The 22135-nt window shown below is 44.0% G+C and overlaps 1 protein-coding gene across 1 annotated transcript in view; it reads right to left on the reverse strand.

The window, feature by feature from the left end:
• Positions 1-401: 401 nt before the first annotated feature.
• Positions 402-22135, reverse strand: part of LOC140335366 (band 4.1-like protein 5) — a 22648-nt gene continuing 914 nt past the window's right edge. The window contains exons 2-17 of the mRNA XM_072417930.1: positions 21511-21697; positions 15277-15381; positions 13761-13803; positions 12934-13012; positions 12065-12109; positions 11030-11082; positions 10166-10286; positions 9164-9251; positions 8630-8718; positions 7412-7481; positions 7137-7306; positions 6099-6205; positions 4335-4362; positions 4091-4139; positions 3233-3348; positions 402-1581 (exon numbers count right to left, since the gene is read on the reverse strand). Coding sequence (XP_072274031.1) covers positions 1410-1581; positions 3233-3348; positions 4091-4139; positions 4335-4362; positions 6099-6205; positions 7137-7306; positions 7412-7481; positions 8630-8718; positions 9164-9251; positions 10166-10286; positions 11030-11082; positions 12065-12109; positions 12934-13012; positions 13761-13803; positions 15277-15381; positions 21511-21690 — 1515 coding nt within the window. The 5' untranslated portion in view covers positions 21691-21697 and the 3' untranslated portion in view covers positions 402-1409. The remainder of the gene's footprint in view (positions 1582-3232; positions 3349-4090; positions 4140-4334; positions 4363-6098; positions 6206-7136; positions 7307-7411; positions 7482-8629; positions 8719-9163; positions 9252-10165; positions 10287-11029; positions 11083-12064; positions 12110-12933; positions 13013-13760; positions 13804-15276; positions 15382-21510; positions 21698-22135) is intronic.

Here is a 22135-nt window from a genome sequence, read left to right on the forward strand (position 1 = left end):
ATCAGTACCTGACCTCATCAATGGGGGCATATTCCCACCATCAGTACCCGACCTCACCAATGGGGGCATATTCCCACCATCAGTACCCGACCTCACCAATGGGGGCATATTCCCACCATCAGTACCCGACCTCACCAATGGGGGCATATTCACAGCCACCCTGCAGTGATGACAGATCCAGGACCTAAAACTAGTTATAGTATTCCAGTCATCGCTGCATCCACAGAAGGTGACATCTTTACTGCCAGCTAAACACTGGCATTGCATGAAGACAGCAACACTCTGACCACTAGATGGCGCTTGAAGGAGTTGCATTGTTCCCCATGGATGGCGGTTTGTTGCAGCGCCTCATACAGAGCAGAGCTGGGGACTACATGGTCGGTGCAGTTTACAGTTACAGATTTATTTTTTTTAATGTCTTGTCAATTATTACCTTTTATTACCCCATTTATGACACAGGTTGTCCAACAAGCACATATAGGTGCGATTGTTAACCATTAATATGGATGGGGGGGGGGGGATGTTTAAACTTTTGTTTTTTCACTGTAAAGTGAGTGAGTTTCCTGCAAATTAAATTGCAGGAGATAAGGTAAAATATGATTTAATTTTTATTTATATTGTAATTTCGAATTGTACAATCGTCTGTTCCCCCAGAGTGACTTCCTACAGCAGCCATGTGAGTGTCCTAAATGTGGCAAAACAACCGGTATTTGTCTGGTTGATATTAAGCTGCTGTGACCTATTGGACAGAAGCACCCTGTGAAAAGGGAGGGGCAGCATTGTAAGCCAATCAGACTCCTCTGCAGTGCACATGTGTGCTCGGGGAACATATTAAAAGGACTGCAGAACAAATAATCAGAATGATATCTCATCAGTGTGCCGTCTCTATCACCGCAGGCGGAGAGGGAAATGAACCTGGTTATTAGGGCTGTGGTGCAGTTCGAGGATCTGGCTGTGCCATCTGCCAGACTGATCACAAGGTTGGAACAACTGTATTACAAATCCTGTATGTAGATCACACAGCTGGAACTTATTTATGGCGGTTTCTATACAGGTTTATGGGGAGGGGGCTGATTGTTAATGGTGATTCATCCACAATATTTGTTTGTTTCTAGTTTAGTATTTTAAATATTTTTTTAGAATGCCAATAATGCTGATTGTGAGCATTTCATCATCAAACACAACAGTGGCATGGCAACAAAGCCCTTAGAAAATTGGAGTCAGCAGAGTGCGATAGAATTTGGGGGACACTCTAACCTGTAACAGTTTTAAAGCTAGGACCCCCCCCCCCCAAACAGGATCATCCAATGAGATCTGCAAGTCGGGCATACAATCCTCATCCAAGTTGGTTTGCTGGTTTCCAGTGTTTGTTGGTCCATTTCAGGAAAGTACTTGGGCTCACTGGAGAGCTATAGCTCAGTCATGGTCACTTTGGCAGGGAGACCCCGCAGCTCAATCGGCTGCCCGGCGTTCTTTACATTCTGCTGATGAACAAAGTGGGTGTAGCTCCGGTCCGCCAGCAGCGATGAGGAAGAAGCCTCCGACCTCCAGCGACTTCCACCCTCCTGTACACCTGGTGGCCTGCGATTTTAGAGAGCAACGGAAATGAGGAACGAAAAACAAGGTAATACCAGGCAGGAGAGGAAGGAGAGGGAATCCAACGCCTGCAAGAAGCGCACAGCCAGAGGAAGAAGAGGCAGCAATCACCGCTTAATCACCTCAGGAAGATTCATGATCAATGATTGGATGATTGATTCCAGTTACAGGCACATAAATCATTGTAAGGTCCGAAAAAAAAAAATATATATAGTGCAAGATTCAAATAACCTTTTTTTATAAACAGGTTCATTAAAGCCTACACACCTTTTTTTTCAAACCATAATTGCATCAGACAAGACCTGTATTAAACAGCGGAACACTGGCATCTACAGGCTGTAAAAGGATCTGCAGGCTGAAGAGGTTTTTTTTCAATCAACCTCTAGTCTGTATGCAATTCACATGTCATGTGATTGGGAATTACATTGTTATTATTGGAGCTGTCAAACAGCCCTGGTCTCGCTGGTTCGAACAACCACCTGTGCACACTGCCAGATTTGAAATGGGGAAAGTAGAATATTTTGTAATTGTACAGATTGTTAAGAGGTATGGAAAGTGGTCGAGAGATCTGCAGTGCTCTTCCAGTTACAATAAAATTTGAAATGTGAGATCATACCAAGGCCAGAGTTATTAAAGCTCTGGAGAACATGGATGACCATGGCCGAACCCGAGTGATCGAGCAAACCTGTTGTAATGGATCTGGTCCAGGATTAAAAACAATTGCCAATAGCAAGTGATTGTAAGTAATCCATTCCAGGTTTGCTGGATCACCCAGGTTCTCCTTCCATCTTATCCAGTTTCGAAGATGTGATGTTGTGAATTTTCCTAACGTCAAAGATTTGATCCAATGACAGAACAAACAAAAACCCCTCCCCAATTACAGAGCAGCAAGCAGAAATAGGAAGCCGCACGATCAGAGTGGAGTTTTAGAGATTAAGTCACATGATCATCGCATGTTATGGATCTTCACCTATCACAGCGAGATCCATATGTACAGCATTGGACAAGACCAGCAAAGCTCTGCCCACCACCGCCACCACCAAGCAGGCATCAGCAACGCAGAGAATAATCATTGCAATCATTTGCAGCATCGATGATTTGAGGTTTGATTATTGATACAGAAAAGCAGCGCAGCACAAAGACAGACAACAAATAATTTAACATTTCAGATATAACCTGACTGTTCCATATGATAATTTATATTTTAGGGTTTTTAGTTTTGTATTTCTGCAGGAGGAGAAATCTTTTACACCTGTGCATACATTGATGCATTACTTTCCTGCATGAAGTGCATTATATTCAGGAAGTTGCATGGATTTTTAATGTGTTGCCAATCTAAGGGCCAACTTCAATTTTTCTTCCAATGTGCTTTATCTCCAATTTAATTTGCTTGTTGGGCTCCTAAAACATTATATGGTTATAATTTTCTAGACAGGGAAAGATGTGAGCTGCAGTTATTTGCAACCCAGCAAAAAAAAAATTTTCTGGCCAAAGTTGAACAAGAGTACAAAACTGCTTGCAAATAATATGCTCCCCCCAGCCCCTAAAATAACGGTAGAAATGCCCCCTCATCACTATGGAGAACCTAATACTGTGCAATATCCCTGGAGAACAATCTGAGGGAGGAGAGACAAACCATTTCTTGTCCTTGTGATGCATGCCAGGACTTCTCTGCAGGTTCTCGATCTCCACCAGCACTGGTTCGGTAGGGATGGCGGTCACTACTGGCACGTTGGGTCTTACAGGCCACGCCTAGGAGGTGCAAAAAAAAGACACAGCAAGTTTACTTTCAGAAATGGTATAAAAAGTTAATGAATGGCCAAGGAGACAAAAATATGTGGGCTCAATTATAAATTCAGTTTAGATTCATTCATACAGATAGCATTTCCCAATGTAACCGCTGTGCAGTTTTGAAATTGGCCACCAGGTGGCAGAACGAGTCATTGTTTTAATAGGATGTGAAATGAGAAGTGTAGAGAGATTCCAACATCCGTCAGTGAATTTCAGACAAATTCACAGGGGATAAATTATTAAATCGAGCTCTGTAAAAATAATCAAGGGTGCTCTTGGGGCATTTTAGACCCCTTTAAAGAAGCCAGAAGCTCTACAGGACTGGAAAAGACTCTCATGGGAGAACATGGGTGATACAGCAAACATGAAATGGATGTGGTCAAAGATATATTCTAGCTAGGAGCAAACAATTGGGAAATCCATTCCAGGTTTGTTGAATCACCCAGCTTCCCCCATGACAGTCATCATCCAGTCTTTGAGCGCTTTCTTAAATCAGGTCCATTGTGTTCACAAGTTCCCTGAGGCAGCAGAATTGCATTGCTGGGAATAAATTAGTGTATGCATATGGAGTGGGGCAGAGAGGGTTGATGATAGGCAGAGTTCTGTAGTGCAGCAGAGGCAATTCTTGCAGTAGCTGAATAATGATAAACACCCCATTGTTGACAACAAGGAAAACAATACAACACAAAAGAGGCGGTCATACCCGCTGTGATCCATTGTTCTGAATGGCAGAGTCATTTCTCAAGGCAAAGCTGGGGAAAACAAAAAGGTAAAAAGCAGATTAGTCAATAAAGCATAGAGGGGAGGGGGGTAGAACCCATCATAAGGTGACATTACCTCCCCATCCCCCAACAAGATACCAACCCTGACCCACCAAAGCAATTCATCTCCCCTCCACCCCAGTACGGACCCAACAATCACAGTATTGCCCCCCAACTCTTACTTACTTGGAATAATCCAGTCTTCCTCCAGGTGCTGCAATAACAGAGATAGAAAGGAAAAGTAAATAAAATTGCCAAATATGTAACAAAAATCTACACACATGGATAGGACCCACTGATGAGATATTTGTCTCCACAATTATCAGCTTTTTCACTCCAATATGTTCACCATGCCCAACACATCAGCAATGTGAGTATTGGGGGGTTATTCAGACGGGGTAGGAACGTTAGTTCCTTCAGTAGTTGTTGCCAGCCGGCATTCTTACAGTGAATGGGCATTGGAGCAACTTTGACGGGTTCAGCAGGCAAAAGTCATCCTCCCCCATTTATGTTCCATTAACTTCTATAGAGAAGTGCTGCAAGGTGAATCTCAGTTGTGGACAAGGCTAGTGACAAAGAGGAAGCTGTATAACTGCATTGTATCCTCACTGCCAGTGTGAATAAAGGAATTGTTACTAATATCTGATAAAAAGCACAGCAGGAGGTAAATAAAACAGCTGCAGAAGCTGCTCCTCTCCAAGGCTGACACAGAGTTTATAATCCGAGAGATACAAAGTAACATTGTGAATTTAGGATCTACTTTGTTTCATTTCTTTGCAGAATTAAGCTCCTTTCTACAACCGGATTACATACAAAACAGGACCAGAATGGGAATTATTCTTTATTATTTTTCTGGAATAAAACGTATTCTTCTTTATTTCTAATGAACACTTTGTTTTCCTAACTAACTTGATTATCATTTTGTTGATTATTTGTATTCCATTTTTTCTCAAGTGTGTTAAAAAACAAAAAAAGAAAGAAAATTAATAAAAATGTTAATGTTTTGTTTCAGTGTTGCACAATTTGCTTTATTTTAGCTTAAGACAACTTTGGAAAAATAAATCCTTTTGTTTTTTTGTCTTTTGGGGAAAAGAAAATAACATTGGATTCTCACCCTTCCCCATTCAAGTAAAATGATGTTTTTTGCTGCATGCTGACCTTGCAAGGGGAACTTCCTAAATACTTCAACATATATATGAAAAAGGCACGTTGCCTAATTTTACCACTTCAGCTCTGGTACTTTGATACCCCTTAATGGAGTACTTTGTCCCACACAGAACCCAAAGCTTACAGGTTCATATTTAGGTCCCTGAGAATCATTTGGAGTCTCTTGAGATGTGAATATCTTTTAGCAGAAATCATCTGTCTCTGGCAGTGCTGGGTCCCAGGTTCAAACCTCTGCCAGGGCACCATCTGCATGGAGTTTGCAGGTTATCCCCATGTTTGCGTGTGCTCCCTCCTTGTACTCCGGTTTCCCACATTCCAAAAACATGAAGTTAGGTTAATTGGCTTCCCCCAAGATTGATCTTTGACTGTATTTGAGGGACAGCTAGTCACATGACGTGGGGTTTGTATACGTGGAGCGCTGCATAATATGATGGCACTATATAAATATTGTGTAATAACATTAAAAAAATAATTGGCTGGTGTGGGAGTATTAGATAGCTTCCTTTCAAAAAACTGAACTACAAAGCACTACAAATCGGCATGGGATGGGAAATCTCACTCCTCCTATCCCAGTGACAACCACACTGACCATTTCCTATATGGATGTCACATGGAGAGGAAATGATAGGACAATCTGTCCTATGGGAACACACACAGAAAACCAGACCCTTCTTTGGGGGGGGACACACAGAAAACCAGACCCTTCATAAAAAAGGGTTAAAAGATCTTTTAATAATTATTTTTGTTGGCTAGAAATGTCACATTTAGTGGGGGGTCTCTCACCTCTGTTCATCAGGGTTCTTCTGGAGTAGCGTTTGCTGGGTCTTCGCTCGAAGGAGGACGACCGCCGTGGTTTGCTGGACTTTGTGGTCTGGTATTCAGTCTTCCCACTGCACAAGACAACAAAAAAGAGTTATAAACATCAGTACAGGGACATTTGTTTTTGTTTTATTGTTTTTTGTTTTTTTAAACCTGGCACCTTGTCCTTTTTTTTTGCTATTTTTTTTTTTGCATTTTTTTTTTTTTTAGTAAATGCTCCATGGACTCTCCTGCACCATCCTGCCATTGCACATTCATTCCTGCATTGCCAATAAGTCAATAATCCTTTCAACATTCCCCTGATGAGATGCTGCCGGCACTGAGGCGAGTCATCAAGGGGCCATTGGTACAACCACATGACGTGGCGCCAGATCTTGTTCTGTACATACTGCTGGGTCATTGCATAGAAGGACCCCCAATACAATGCAGTGCCAGTGACGTTCTGCGTCACCGGAGGCGGCAGGATCCACCCACCATTTCCCATCACCACAAGAAACAAGAGAGGGCAGAAGGAAGATAAATAAATAGACTTGCAGAGGGAGGGGGTAGAAAAGGTTGGGGTTGGTTTAAGTGAAATGTCAAAAGACGAAAGGAGTCTCGGTTTCCTTTAGGAGAAAAGGAAAACCAATAACAACTCTAAAAAGCTCCAAATCCACCTGAAAGTCTCTCTAAACCCAATGGGAAAATGTAATATAAAGCAGCAAATAAAAAAAGGAAAACTAATGCAGCCACCACAGCCAATGACTTCTGCTTTCTATACAATTTTTGGGTTTGGATTCTCTTCCTCAGATGACCACTTACAGCTTCTGTTGTGTTGGCTTTAGTGACCAAGTAAAATATCCAATATTCCTCAGCATTTGTGTCAGGTCAGTGACCAACACCTTCTATCACTGTGGCCCTTCTCATGGCACTGTAGCTTTTCAAAGGGGCCACCACTATGTGAAAGCTGAAATGCCCCTGCACCATTTTTCCATACCCGGGCTTATGGAGTGACCCCCTCACCTGTATCTGAAGCGAGAGCCCAGCCGGATGAACCCGGAGCGGCTGGATCCTTTCTGGACTGGTCCGCGGAGGCGGAACAAAGCGTGGTGCTCCACAGCACACTTCCACAGGTGCTTGCAGGCCTTCGGATGATCCATCTTAAACACAAATGTGTGTTCCTGCTCCTTACCCTATGGAAACAATGTGAGGGCGTCATACCCCAGACTAAAGAGCAAATACTACGACGTGGTGATGAGTATCCATCACCGCCACAAAGATCCCCCCCAACCTCTCACCTGATCATCATCCTCAACCACCACCAGCGTCAGCTTCGTCTTCCTGAAGTCCAGACGAGTGATTTTCGGCCTGGAAGGTAAACCAGTAAAAACTCTGATTAGATTAGAAGTAGATTTGGGTTACATGTAACATGTTCCATTCTGCGTTTGTCTTTCTTGGTGGTCATTTTGGTTGAATGTACGGTCTCATTATACATATTTTGGTTACATTTCTGTTTAGGAGCCCTCGCATATCAATGTGTTCAGCTGCCCTAGTCATAATGTAGTTTTGGCAATGCATGGGGACCCCTCTGCGTTCCATCTACACAGATTGACAAATTCTACATCAAAATTATTTCAACTCAACAGGAACATCCAGTCACATTTTAGAAAACACAGACAGCCAGACAAGGGGGAAACTATAAACACAAGAACATGCTGAAGATTGGCACTACTGATAACTGGGTGCGGCACCATCCGGAGTGCCCAGGCAGAAGCTCCAGTGCCAACACCTGCCCAGCCGCGGCCCCCCCTATCAACATACCTTCATTATGACTAATCACCCTTCAACCAATCGGAGCAAGGATTATTAATACCCAAACCTGTGCCCGTAGGTGGCACTTCCTCAGTGCTGGAAGATGAATCCTCCCACAGAAACTATTTGTAGAGTTGGCAGTCAGATTACACTGAGAACTGCTGAAGGAAATAAATATTTGTACTTATTTGGGATCAGTTGTTACATTGTAACATGACACATGACACAGGAATGAGCAGTCTGTCCAATAAGAAACAGAATGACTGCACTGCCCTCTGGTGGAGAGATTTCTGTATGAGAAAACTGCATCCAATACAGATATTTAGGGCATGCTGGGGATTGTAGTCCCACGTTTGGCCTCTGAAGTCTTTACTCATAAATGCAAGGTGAAATTTCCATCCCAACAGAGCAGCTCCAGGGGTTGGAGTGGTTTATATTAAAGCAAAAACCCATCACCAATGACCCCGAAGAACAACCAACAAATCTGTCTTTCTGCAGATGTTTGATGCAGAGTTTTTTTTCTCTAATCATTTTTATCTCAGCCGTTGAATATATTGCAAGAACCCCAAGTGAGGGGATTGCAGACACTTGTAGTCCAGGCTCCTGCAGAGAGCACTGACAGCCGGCCAGAAAACATTGCGTAATCCCATAATCCCCGGCAAGAGGGGCGCAGCAAGACAAAACCAACCAATGACAGCACTCACCAGAAGAACAATCCGATCTTTGTTTCACCTTCAAATACCAGAACCCCGGTGGGAGTCAGACCCAGCTGATAATCGTTCCCGTCTCTGCCCTGGGCAAGACACAGAAGAGAAAAAGAGTAAAGGTGTCAGCGGGTGAGACAGATTAGACGGAAGGGGGGGACAATTTGGTTTTATTTTTGTTTTGTTGCAGCTTATCTCTTGCAGGTTGATTTAGCCATTTCATACCCACATGGACTCCATCCAGCATCAGCTGCACGTCATTGCTCTAGGTTGGAGCTTCCTAGTTAATAATCCCGCTGCAGTATCACTAGGGGATGCTAATGGACAGAGTGACAACACAGAACTACATAGAAGCACAATTATGTGTCTGTTGTCACCCCATTTACAGAAGTGCCAAGATAATTACCAAAGGAGCACCACTTTGCTTTGGGTGACTTATAAGTGAAATCTAAAAAAATATAACCGACAGGTAGAATTTTCCCCATACATAATAATTTCAGGGATAATGTACTATAATGGCACTCAGCATCTTACCTTCACCATATGCATGTCCACCCCGTACATCTCCAACCACTTCGCCTTATTCAGATAGTTAATTTCGGCCTCCGCTGGCATCTGACCTCTGTATAGAAACACTTCAATATTATACAAGATTGCAAAGTGTGGTCAAATGATTTTTGATTTTAATTTTTTTTTTGATTTTTAATATGATGTATATACTTTTTTAAGATGATGTACTAATAAAACCCCATTTCTCTGCACATATTGATTTTATCCCTATTCTGATTCACTGTCAAAAGATTATTGAAAGAATGAGATGTTCACATACAATCCTCTAGGGCAGGCGTGTCCAAAGTCCGGCCCAGGGGCCAATTGCAGCTCGTGTTTAGATTTCCACCAGCCCGCAGCCTCTGTCATAAAATCAACAATATGCGGCCCGCCAGGACTGTTGACCATAGTATAAAATATAAGCATAAAAAAAGCTATTTTTTATTTCATTAAAGTTGATCAACCGCCTTGCAGTTATCAGCTTGCTACTCGGCAGGCATAATCGGCAGGACGGGAGTCCCCATGTGTGGACAGAGAATCCCCTACATCATTATAGAGGGCGTGTGCTGTGCGGCACCCGCACAGACCATGCCCACTCTGATTCCAACAGTGACACAGGGAATCCTTGGCGTTACCCTGGTGGCCGTGTGCTGTTCTGGACGCACGCAGACCACGCCCACACTAACCCTGGTTATTGGTCGGCCCCCACACATTTTCACCTCACCAAATCTGGCCCTCTTTGCAAAAAGTTTGGACACCGCTGCTCTAGGGCATGGCTGTCCAGCTGGGGGCCTCGGGGGCCGGGATTTGCTCCCATTTTTAGTATTTCGCTCACAGACAGAAATGAATGTGGTAAAATTCAGCTTACAAAACGATCACATAATGATTATTTATATAAATCCCGGCCCGGCCTGTATGTGGCCCTTGGAGCCTGTAGTTGGACGGCCCTCCTAGGAGATGTTACAATCAAAATTTTGACATATCTACCTGAACTCCTTCCACTTCTCAAACACTGCCAGCTCGAAGTCCTCGGTCTGTGTGGGCACAAAGCGGAACTCTGACACCAGGTCCGGCGGGTGCTCAGTGGGGTCAAAGTCTCCCAATTCCCCTGAAAGAAAATGAATCTCTTCATTTACCAAATCACAAATATAAAATCTGGATGAACTCCGGGCTTAAAAACGTTAAATCTTTTCCTCAATGGGTACAAATCCACTTTGTGTGCACCAAATAGCAGCAGAGGCATCATCACTGTGCGGTGCATGGATTGTGCAGGGAGTTAAGATCTGGGAGGGGCCTGATAACTCCAGGATGCCTGCAGAAACTACCAGGGGGGGGCGGAGACAAGACAGGGAGAGCAGCAGCGACTGTCTGTATTACAGGAAGGAGAAGACAATTTATTATCAGAATTCCTTCTGGTTGGAAGGTTGGACACACACAGTGGTAGGAAATGACACCATTTCTGGTGATAATGGCTGAGGACTGGACAGGGTTAATCAAGATACCGGGTAGCCGGGCAGAGGTTATGGCAGGACCCCGCTGGGAATATCATGTCTCCTGGCAGCTCGACGCACTTTTGCTAAATCCGGATTAACGTCCTATCTCATCTAAACCCAATCTGCTTATCAGTGCAGCAGCCAGACAGACGGATTACAGCCGCCGGCCATCACTGGCATCAGAGCCACGCCAAGCACTCCGCCCTTCCAGCACAGAGAGGCGTGACAACAGGTTGACACGATACATTCCAAATAGAATTTATGAGTGCGGCTGCTTCAATGTACTGATTGACAACGCTGCGCTGTGTGAAGCCTGGGACTACACTGCTACCCCTCCACTTCCCTGGGGTGACTGTACCTTGCAGGGTGTATGCAGCCAGCTGCACCGCTGTGTCAAACGGACACTCCAACCTGAAAGACAAAAAGCCATAAAATGTATTTCACATTCTTCAAGGACAGAAAAAAAAAAATTCATCTTTTTGAAATTTGGGTTGGAAAGGGTTAAACCCCGAGGTGCCCTTGAAGAGATTTCCTGTCCCATGGACACAACAGGAAGTGAGAGAAAATCCTGTCATAAGAGTGTCACTGGAATAAGTTCCGCTAGATGAGAGAATACAGAGAGCCATAATACCCTGCCAGGGGCTCTAACCCTTCCACACCAAAAGACACACAAGGAAAAGAGGCCATAACCAGACCCCAGGGGCCCCTCCGCATCATCAGGCCAAAGGCCACCCTCTGACACCTAGGCTTAGTTCGACAAGCGGTGGGATTAGGTGTTTCCAGTGGGCTCCCAGTGGTTGGCACCCTGACAACCCCAACTGCCGTGCAGGGCGAACAAGAGGATAAATAACCACCCACAGCCCACCCTTCCCCACCATTCATTTCCAATAGGTGACCTTAGGTGGGCGCTATATGTGACCCCTGAATGGAAGGCACAATTCATGGATACGGGGAAGGGGGTACCACGCTGAGACATCACCACCTTTCTTAACTTGGCCCCAGACCTGGGAACCCCCACTGGCTTTCAGACCAAGGTTCTCCCTCCCATCATGTGACTCCAGGTCCCCTAAATCATAATAACCCTGTCCCCCCCCCCCCCCCCCTAACCATCATGTTACTCCAGGTCCCTTCCAATCATGATAATCCTTCTAACCATCAGATCCCATGCGCCAAGTTCCCTCCAAATCATGATATTTCAGACCCCACTATGGACCCAAAGTTCCCCCTCGATATTCAGACTCTGGGCCCCTCACCCCTCATGTGACTTCAGGTTACCTCCACCCATTATTCCCCAGGTTCCCCACAATACTCAGATCCAGGGCACTGTTGCATCATCAGCCCTCACACCCATGCCAATCATCCAATTGCACACCCAGCACCATGCAACACTCACTTTCCGCTTAGGATATCTTGTTTCAGCTGCAGGACGAAGAGATACCTGGAGGAGGGAAGAAGCAGAAATTCATCATCAAGGAGAAATTATAAAATTGAATAACGTCCAATCCATCCCCGCCCCAACTCTCGGGATGAGGATCATCCCATGGGTAGGGACCCCCAAATATCACCCCACAGACTTTATCATAATGTAATCAATATTATTACATTTGATATATCTGATCAGTGCCACCCCTATATCTCAACCTACTTAACAGCTAAGGGGGGTTTTTATATATTCTGCCTCCACCACCATAACATAATCCTGGGATCAGGGATAGGAAACCCCTCTATGCCATTGACCTAAAAATGCCGATACATCGCCCCTCCCCCCTCCAAATCACAATGCATGGAGGGGTTTATGGTCTCTTTCACACACAACAATCACTCTGCTTCCATAAACACAGCAGTGACCCCATAAATCTGACGCTTTATGGCAGAACACGCTGAGAAGAGATGATCAGGTGATTGGAAAAGGTCAGGAATCTGTCAATGGCCAGCAGGGGGATGCACAGTTATTGGGTAAATTGGTATTGTCACTGGACCCAGAGAGATGCCAGTCTGGTGATAATGGGATAATAAATAACTGGGGTGACCCATGGAGCAATTATGGAAGAACATGTATGACAGAACGAGTTTAAGATTCCCATTGCCGGAGTTTAGCAGCACCGCGTTCAGTCTGAGGTTATTCGCTAAATGGGGGTCATTAATGCTTCTCCAGTAACATGGCGCCCCCTTAGGCCATTACAATCCAACTAAAAGCTAACAGAACAATATTTGGATGGCAGACTGATGCTAAATTCCCACAATCTGACAGTGGGGACTGACCGTGTGAGTTCTTCTCGCAGGTTGTTGGGTTCAGAGGAGTAAAATTTCACCCGCAAGTGGAGGCAATAAGGAGGACCAACTGCAAGACAAACATTAAGAGTCAGATTCACCGGATGTGGCCCAAATCTGCTCCATCCACATCCCAAACTCATAGCGAAGGCAGAAAAAACAAATCCTGAAAGAGGATTGGTCAATGAGGTCACTGCAGCGACCAATCCCGGATACATTACAATATAAAGCAACAGGATCAGATCAACTCCAATTATTATTCTTAGAGAGCCATCAATGAGCTCCAATCAGTGACTTTGCCTAGGCTGAGATGAGGTCCTTGGTCTGCTGCATGCAGGAGGAAGCATTTCATATGTCTTCTCTCCTCCACTGATGAGATTGCAACAGAGCCGGTGTTACAGGCCTGGAAGTACATGGTGACCCTGGATAGAGCCTGAATAAAGATGGCGCCATCACCTGCTATATCTCATCTCAATAATATGATGTCGGATTTGCATTAAAAACCTCAGGTTGTGTTCATCTAGAATTTTATTTTTTATTGTGATGAGGATCGTTATGCACCATGCAGAATATTATTTCCAGCTAGCACAGGGCCAGCAGATTATAACGATGTAACGGCTCTCACAGATTAGTAATTGGAGTCATTAATGTCAGTTCCAGCGCTCGGCGTCCTGCAGAGAGGACAGCATGAACAGGTCTGCTGCCTCGTCATACAGACATATGGAGTGGATAGGTTTACGTCACCTTCAATGCCGTGCGACCAACAAATCGGATACCAGCGCCAATAAACGAGGACCAATCAGGAGGGAGATACTTACTGGCCACCTGTTTCTTGATGCTCTTTGTGTTATCCAACCAATGCTACAAAGAGGAGGAAAGAGAAAATATTATTGCTTTATACAAAATATGTCATAGGGGGCGACAGTGATACACTCAGACTGCATTAATGTATGTGTGGCCGGGGGAATTAGAGTGTCAGCTCCTCTGTAGAGACTGATGGGACGGGCTCAGTGTTCTCTGTACAGCACTGTGGTATATGTCAGAGTTATATAAATGTCTAATATTAGTTTGTGACTGTGGGGGCTACAGAGTGTCAGATCCTCAGTACAGAGCTGTGAACTCTGTATAAATGGTTTCTGTTCCAAAGGCATGGAAAGCAAAGAACAGCCAGCAACATGGAGTGTGTTTGAGGGTCTTGGGGCGGGGTGGGGGGGTATATAGGACGCCCTGCAATATATGATGAAGATCTGCCCCTCGCAGCCTAGTTTATAGGAGGACGTTAGGAGTGGAAGGAAATATTTGTGGCAGGAGGTGTAAGGTCCCCCTCCCTGCAGAATATCACATCATCATTGCAGTGAATGTTTGTGTGAATGACAGGTAGTTTGAGATTTGGGTTGGTGAGGCCGGATGCAACCATCAGTCACTGAGAACAGAACACAGACCCCCCCCACCCCCCTTACTGAGGCTCTGATGGAGGGGGGGGGGGTCGTGGCACCTATCTGTGCCTGTCTCGGGGCTGCTCAGCTACCAGCCCAGGAATGTGGAGGAGATGAAAGAAAACAGACTGGCAGATGAAGAAAAACATAGCCAGACTTTCTCATTCACAGCCTGATCCTCCCCCACCCCGACACCTCCCTATGTACAGGGACCTTGGAGGGGCCACAAAAAGAGCGCAACTTTTAACCTTCTCCTCAGCTGGACCAGAATTCTATAATATTCCCCCCCCCCCCACCCAAATATCCCTATTACTCCATAATAACCCAATCCCACCCCCATCTCTCATATTCTTAGATTGTAAGCTCTTTCGGTCAGGGTTCTCTCTTCCTCCTGGGTTTGTATCAGCCTGTCATTTGCAACTCCCAAATATTGCACAGCGCTGTGTAATATGTCGGCGCTATATTTATAATTATTATTAATGATACGAATGAATAAAATATTCTTTGGTAAGCCAATTTTCTGCTTGTTCTGGACCCTTTTCTAGGTCCTTTTCTTTGATTTCATTATTTCCTTTAACCATTCCCCCATTCTTATAATAACCTACATGGCCGCCCTTACAGCTGGACATCCAAAAAACTATTCTCTTATTCATTCTATTATTAATAAAGAGTATTTATATAGCGCAAACATACTACACAACGCTGTAGACTAAATAGGGGTTGCAAATGACAGACAGACGCAGACAGTGACACAGGGGGAGGAGAGGACCCTGCCCAGAAGAGCTTACAATCTAAGAGGTTGGGAAGTACCACACAATAGGAGCAATTTTCTGCTTTTTTCCTCCATCCCTCTCCTAAAACCCCAAAATCCTCACCGCCAAAGGGTAACCAGACTTACAGGCACTTGGGCGGAATCCATAAACTGTAAACCAAAGTAATCCTTCTCGATGAGGTCCAGGTGGTACATAATCTGATCGAAGAGCTCCTGGCCTTTGGCTTTTTTCTACAAGAGAAAAAATAAAATGTTAATGGAAGGTAGGAAGTCAAAAAGTTGTAGAGAAGCCAACAAATCGGGGTTCCCCCAGAGGTTGCTGGGGGTTCCTGCAATGAGCAGTTTGTGCATCTCAAGTCAGTTTAGGTGACACCAATGATCATTTTGGCTATCTGTAAGGGTGACATTCTTCCCACTGACCACCATGCTAACATACTGTAAGCTGTAATTATAGAAGGGGTTCCCTGAAGACTTGAAAGTTATTCAGTGTTATCGCATGTTAGGATCAGGAAACACTGGCTGGACCAATAGGAATACCAGCTGATCGGGAATTCATTTCTGGTGAACTCTGCATAGACCAATGGAGCAGAACACGGTCTAGGTTCAGTTTCCAAAACCTGTCTGGCCAATGATCAACATCTGAAGAAAACCCAATATGGTAACATTGTACTATGGATTCTGATATTTAACATTATGCTAAAGTCATAATTACACATTGATTTTAAACGTCGGATTGGACATCAATGTTATGGCATCACTGATGGCCAACGATTGATCAGAAGTTTGTAAATCTGACATTTTCCAAAGGCCAACTCAGGGTGGTAGGCCAATCTATTAAATAACTATAACCTTCTCACACAGACTAATATATATATAATATTATTTTAACCCTTTGAATCCTCCATCAGTCTATTTTTACCCGTACATTGAGCCCGGATATAGAGGGTTGCTCACTACAAAAGGCAGGAGGGCACAGAAAGAAGATGCCAAATGCAAATTTTATCATTTTTATTCCACACTGGAATATTAAACCCAGTTTGGATCCAGCGCCTTCTTCTTATGGTTTCTATGTCCTGGCTGGTAAGATTTACCCTTTGTGACCATTATTCCAGGCAATGGGATATCTAATGTTACAGGAACAGGGACCACTTTGCACGATTTGGGTCCCCTCACACACAGAAGTTAAGGGAAAGACAAGAAATAAATGACAGATAAAGTCATCCCCTATTCTATGCAAAGCAACTAAACTCTTTGGAGGTTTTGACGGAAAGTAAAGCTTTGTGTAAATATTGCACATTTCCTGCAGACACAATCGCTCTTCACCTGTCCCAGCCATGGAGGAATCTTCTCACATTCCATAATAACACTTCAGAAGTCATCACCCAGCTGATAAGAGCTGAAGAACTGGTTTGTTGGCCCTGACAATGCCGGGTGTTACTCAATGCAAACAGTATATTTGCCTTGTCACAGGGAAGAAAAGCCAGGAATGTGCTGGGGGCAGGAGAAGGGGACCAAGAGGGGAAAACCTGGACAGGAGAGAGTGGGGGGCAAAAGAGAGCAAACGGGCAAGATGAAGGAGGGCAAAGGGGACTGGAAAGTGTAAGAGGGGGATAGAAATGAGCAAGTGGGCAGGAGGGGTGGCAGAAGGCAGCAGGGCAGGAGAGGGCACAGAAAGAAGATCCTCATCGCTGGGACACTCTGGGCATCGCCTGAAAGGCCTCATTGTGTCTCCACTAATGAGCTGACCTGGAATGGAGATAAGCGGGGAAAGGCCTGAATCGGATCCAGGCGCTGCTTCCCACACAGCAATGTTCATCCACTGACAAACCTGCAAGATATGACCAGTGATGATTAGAATATTGATATTAATATCATTCTGCCAGAAAAACTAAAATTAATGAATCCTCATTGATTTGTGTGGAGCTCTGGCAAGTGTCTGACAGACAAAAAAACACTGACAAAAGGCTTGGACACCCTACAAGGGGGAAAAAAAAATCTCTGCGCACAGACACATGGAGGTAACTTTTGGTACAATGTAACTTTTCACATTTTCAAGGTTTCACATCCATCACTTCAGCTTTTTTTTGTTCCTTACAAAATTCCCATTTTTATTGGGCCGTCAAATACTCAGAGTGAAACAATCTCCTCCAGCGTTTATTCTCCCCATGCTGGCCGTACACATGGACAATCCAGTATAAGGATCACATAAAAGGCACATGGTGACCAAAATCATTTTGCCCGTTTCATCACAGAAGGAAAAAAAGATTCAATTATTTTAAATATATTCTAAAAACAGAAAATAAGTAACTTCATAGAAAATGTTCCCAGGTTCCACAGCAGGTAAATGCAGTTGCGCCTCTTGTCCTTAAAATTGGAGTGCAGGTATTCCTCCAAGGCATAAAAAGCAACTTCAATGCCAGATATTCTGCTTTTTGGTTTTGTGCCGCAATCCAATGCAACCATGTGCAAAATAGTTCCTGACTGCTCGCATGCAGGTGAAATGGAGCAGTTGGGAGCTCAGTTGAGGCTGCAGTAGAATGCGGTCAGCTGCAAATTCTGAAGCTGCAGCAAGGAAGCTGCAGCAAGGAAGATTCTCAAAAAATGCAACAATCGCAAGTACAGAGAATCTTAGAATATATTGGTAACTACTTTCATGAGATTTCATTGCAAATAAAATGTAAAGGTGTGAAAGGTCATTCTGCAATTAAAGGGGCTCTTTTAGGAAAAGAATATATTTTGCTGAAAGCAGCCGCCTGCCATCCTCCTAAATGTCAGCTTTTGCCCCCCTGCCAGACTCTCCTGGAGCTCCGAGCTGTGCCAGGGTCAGGGCAATGATTACCCAACAAGAGGGTCACCTTGTACACCCCATGCTGGCTAGGAACGTATTCCGGGAAGCTCCGGGCCTGGATCTACCCCTCCCCCCACTGGTTAATTCCAGGTCAGCAAAGTCCAAACTTACAAATGAGTTCAGAAAATGTTCCTGCAAAACAACAGCAATTACTGAACATTTAATGCAGGAAAACAGAAGACGGGGAATGCAATGGTAATTAGAGCAACAAATGAGAAATTCTAATTGGCTGAGGGGGAGAAATCTGAGATTGAAGAACATGTTAACCCAATCACTAAAATCTCTTAATAAAAGGGAACTTTGCTTATGGGGTACAGGGACACTGCACTGCCTACCTGAAGGAAATGGAAATTTGTCCCACCAGGGATGCCCATTAGGGAGATTTTTTCTTGCAATGGCCGCCGTGTCCTGGCTCAGGTCCTCCATGTAAATAAAATGAAAGTGTATGCACCCAGTCTACATTTACCTCCATAGTAGATCCAGCTCCCATTGTCTTTAATGGCACCTGGAGCCAGAACCAGACCTGGCGCTCCTCCAGCAAGCATGGCACCCATTTGTTAGGTTACAGAGTGGGACGAGGTGGGGACACAGCAGGCTTAATGTATACCTACCTAACGGCACATCTACCTAATATTTCTTCACTAAAGGTAGGGGACGAAGGGTATCTGTACTTCACATTATATTCAGAATTACCCATTAATAAAATAATCCCTGGTGATATCATCTCTCGTCTGGACTACTGGAACATCCTCCTCCCTGGCTACACTCATCCATCCTTCCCATTGCTTCTCTTCTGCATCTCTTTGTAGTAATTATAATAATAATAATAATAATCCTGCCATGAAGATTCTCTCACTCTAGGACAGGCCTACAGAACTCCTCCCCTCTTTGTAACTCATGAGAATTCTATCCCCATCAGGTAATTTTGTGTAGTTGAGGAAAAAAAAGAAAACAAATGCAGCTGCCTGGTAAACCAGAATAAATGAAATGTTTCGGGTTCCGAGATTATGGATCCCGTGTGGGTTTTTTTTCTTAATACTGTTCTATTGTTTGAAGCGGATTATATCATTATTATGGTTTATAAATTTTCATCAGGATTAGTGATGACGGTTCTGAGGAATGGCGGACTCTGAAGATGGAGTGCAGTGTATATACAGCGCAGGGGCCCCAGGTCGAGGTCAGGAGATAAGAGGACAATGCAGAGTCACCAGGTCATCCCACAAACATTCCACAGAAAGATTCATCACTCAGCAGATACAATGTAACCGATCACAGGGCAGAACTCCATGTGAGGGGCCGACAATGGAATATGATGAGGGATCGGATCAGAACCTCTACAAGGATATACAGACTGATAGAGGAGGAGCAAACAGATCTGAACTCTGTAAAGACCAATCACTGTGACAAATGACGAAAAAAAAGTGAATTCTGCACAGACAATCAATAATTAATATTATACAGGATTTATATAGTGCCAACATATTAAGCAGCGCTGTACATTGAATAGGTCATTAAATAGATTGCGTGTGACGAGGTTATGAGTGAGGAAATCATTAGTAGGTCATTGGAGGAGAGAGCAGCTGGGGGTATTTTTCTATCAGGTCAGAGAGATAAGTGGGACAAGAACTGTGGGGGGATTGTAAGACAAAGCCTGAATTTGATTCTAAGGTGAAATGGAAGCCAATGCAGAGAACTACAAAGAGATGTGATGGGAAGTAGTGAGGGTTTTAATAGACAGAAGAAGACAGGTAGACAAGTATATATAATATGAGTTTTGGGGGCTCTTTTAAATAAGCAGAAAGTAGGAGGAAGCCGAATAGGAAGAGGAAGACCATTCCAGAGAATCGGGGCAGCTCTGGAGAAGTCTTGGAGACGTGAGTGTGATGAGGTTATGAGTGAGGGAATCAGTAGTAGGTCATTAAATAAGTGAAGAGAGCTGCTAGGGGTGTAGGATGGTAGGAGTCCCTTTTATTATGCACAGCCGGCGTGCAGACGCAGGGACTTAGACCCAGTGCAGGGATCTCAGAGTGGAGTCCCTAGGTTATTGAAGTGATTGTCAGGGAGTTTCATATAAATGTGAACAATAAATAATGTCCCAGCATCTACCAGACACTGAAATATCAGCGGATGGCGAGCCCAGGCCGCCTGTGATTCGATATTTCTGACTCTGTTATTGAAGCCGCAGAGAGATCAGCCGACACTTCCTACAGCTGGTAAATATTTAACTTTTCACTGAAATTTTCTGTTTGTTCATCTTCAGGAGGTTTCAGTGAAACTAAAAAATATCAGCGGATGGAATCAGCTGGATGATGAGGATTTGTTTTTGTTGCAGCAAAAATTGCTGATTGGTCATAAAGTGTCAGCAGATTATCAGAGATCAGCAGAGAACATTCATTCCAGTGATATCTATGTGAAAGGGATTTAAATTATTAGAAAAGGAAATTGTCATTATAAGGAGATCCCTGGGAGGTAACTTTACAAGTCAGCATTAATGTTCCCAATCATAGCAGACTGATTCTATGTTCTCTGATTGGTTGGACAGATCTGTGTAAATATCGGAAGTACACAAATTGTATTGTAAATGAATAATATTCACCCAGAAATGTGATGGATTTATTTTCAGGAAAAGTTAAATGTCAAACATTCAGGAGTAACATGACTACAGTTAAAGCTGCACAAAGCGGTTACTAAATAAAATAGGTCATGGAGAGCTCCTCTAATCTGTGACTCAATAAAAAGCAGCTTTTGGTAAATAGGAAAAAAAAAAAAAAGCCAAATAAAACCCAATTACAAGTGAATCTGCTGGTTATGGCGACAGCCCCGCCCCCACTTTGGAAGGACCTCCCACTTTACTGTGATCCTTTACATCTGAGGCCCCTCCCACTTTTATAGCACTGACCTGTAGGGGGAGAAAAGAGGCGGGGCCAAGACTCATGGTTCCGCCTGCACCGGGACATTCTTGCCTTCTATCACAAGATTATCCGAGATTATAAATTCAAAAATATTTCACTGTCTTTGTAATTGAAAAAGAGACTTTGCTTCTTTTAAATAAAGCTTCTCCTCCTGTAGAGACTGATTAGTTGATATTTACACATGAGCGACGCTGACAATTATACGTAGACCGATGAATGTTAATGAATAACTGGATTATCCCATCAGGCTGAGAGGCGTGCGGTGTCACAAAGGTGAGCTATTCATTGTGACAGATGTTTCCTTCTCATTCAGGATCAGCCTTCCCGGAAAGAAAAAAAATCCACCATCCTTAGCAAGCAATTAGCAGGACAGATCCTGGACGCAGGTCAGAAAATGGAAAATCTCTGCATGAAATTTGGGAGAGCTCACCGACAACTGGGCAATGAAAGGTTATATCTCATACAGGAAGTGACATCACCACTCACCAGGTACAGGAAGTGACATCACCACTCACCAGATACAGGTTTTATACGATACAGGAAGTTAAATCACTGCTCTCCAGATACAAATTCTAATATACAGGTATATCCAGCACTTACCGGCAGATCTACGCTCACGTCGCTCCCGTCCAGCAGGGACACACGACACGTGATCACCGATTTGGCATCTCCTGCCGCTGGGATGTGGGTCGCAGCCTTCTGGGCTTCTCGGAGGCGTTCCTTTTCTGCATGCCGGCGCATAGACCGGCGCCCAAGCGTGCGCCGGAAAAAACTCAACATCTTCTAGCTGCAAAGAAAATGGGAAAATCAATAAATTGTATTTTTCTTCAACTCCTTAACATAAGCAACATGACAGCCTCCAGCACTAGAACACTGTAGTGCCATCTAATGTCCTGCTCAGGTATTACAATAAAACAATTAATATGCAAAGTGTCAAGTGTCTCACATCTGATTCTGTAACTGGTGACAACCCGCCAGTGACCAATCAATAAAATAGAACAATAGGTCTGTCTAGAACAGAAATAAAAAGACATTTATCATTTATTCATAATCAGACTAATTACAAAGTTACGACACATTTCAGGGGGTTACACTGCTTCTTCAGGGCTGTGATTGTCTGGAGTGGAAAGTTAGTGCAGGAAGGAAAACTACAGTGAGGCTCATTGGTTGGGGTGCACCCCAAACCAACCCCTATCTCTGGGCCTGAAGAAGGATGCAGTACAAA

The sequence above is a fragment of the Pyxicephalus adspersus genome, chromosome 7 (assembly GCF_032062135.1).
Source record: "Pyxicephalus adspersus chromosome 7, UCB_Pads_2.0, whole genome shotgun sequence".
Lineage (NCBI taxonomy): Eukaryota > Metazoa > Chordata > Amphibia > Anura > Pyxicephalidae > Pyxicephalus > Pyxicephalus adspersus.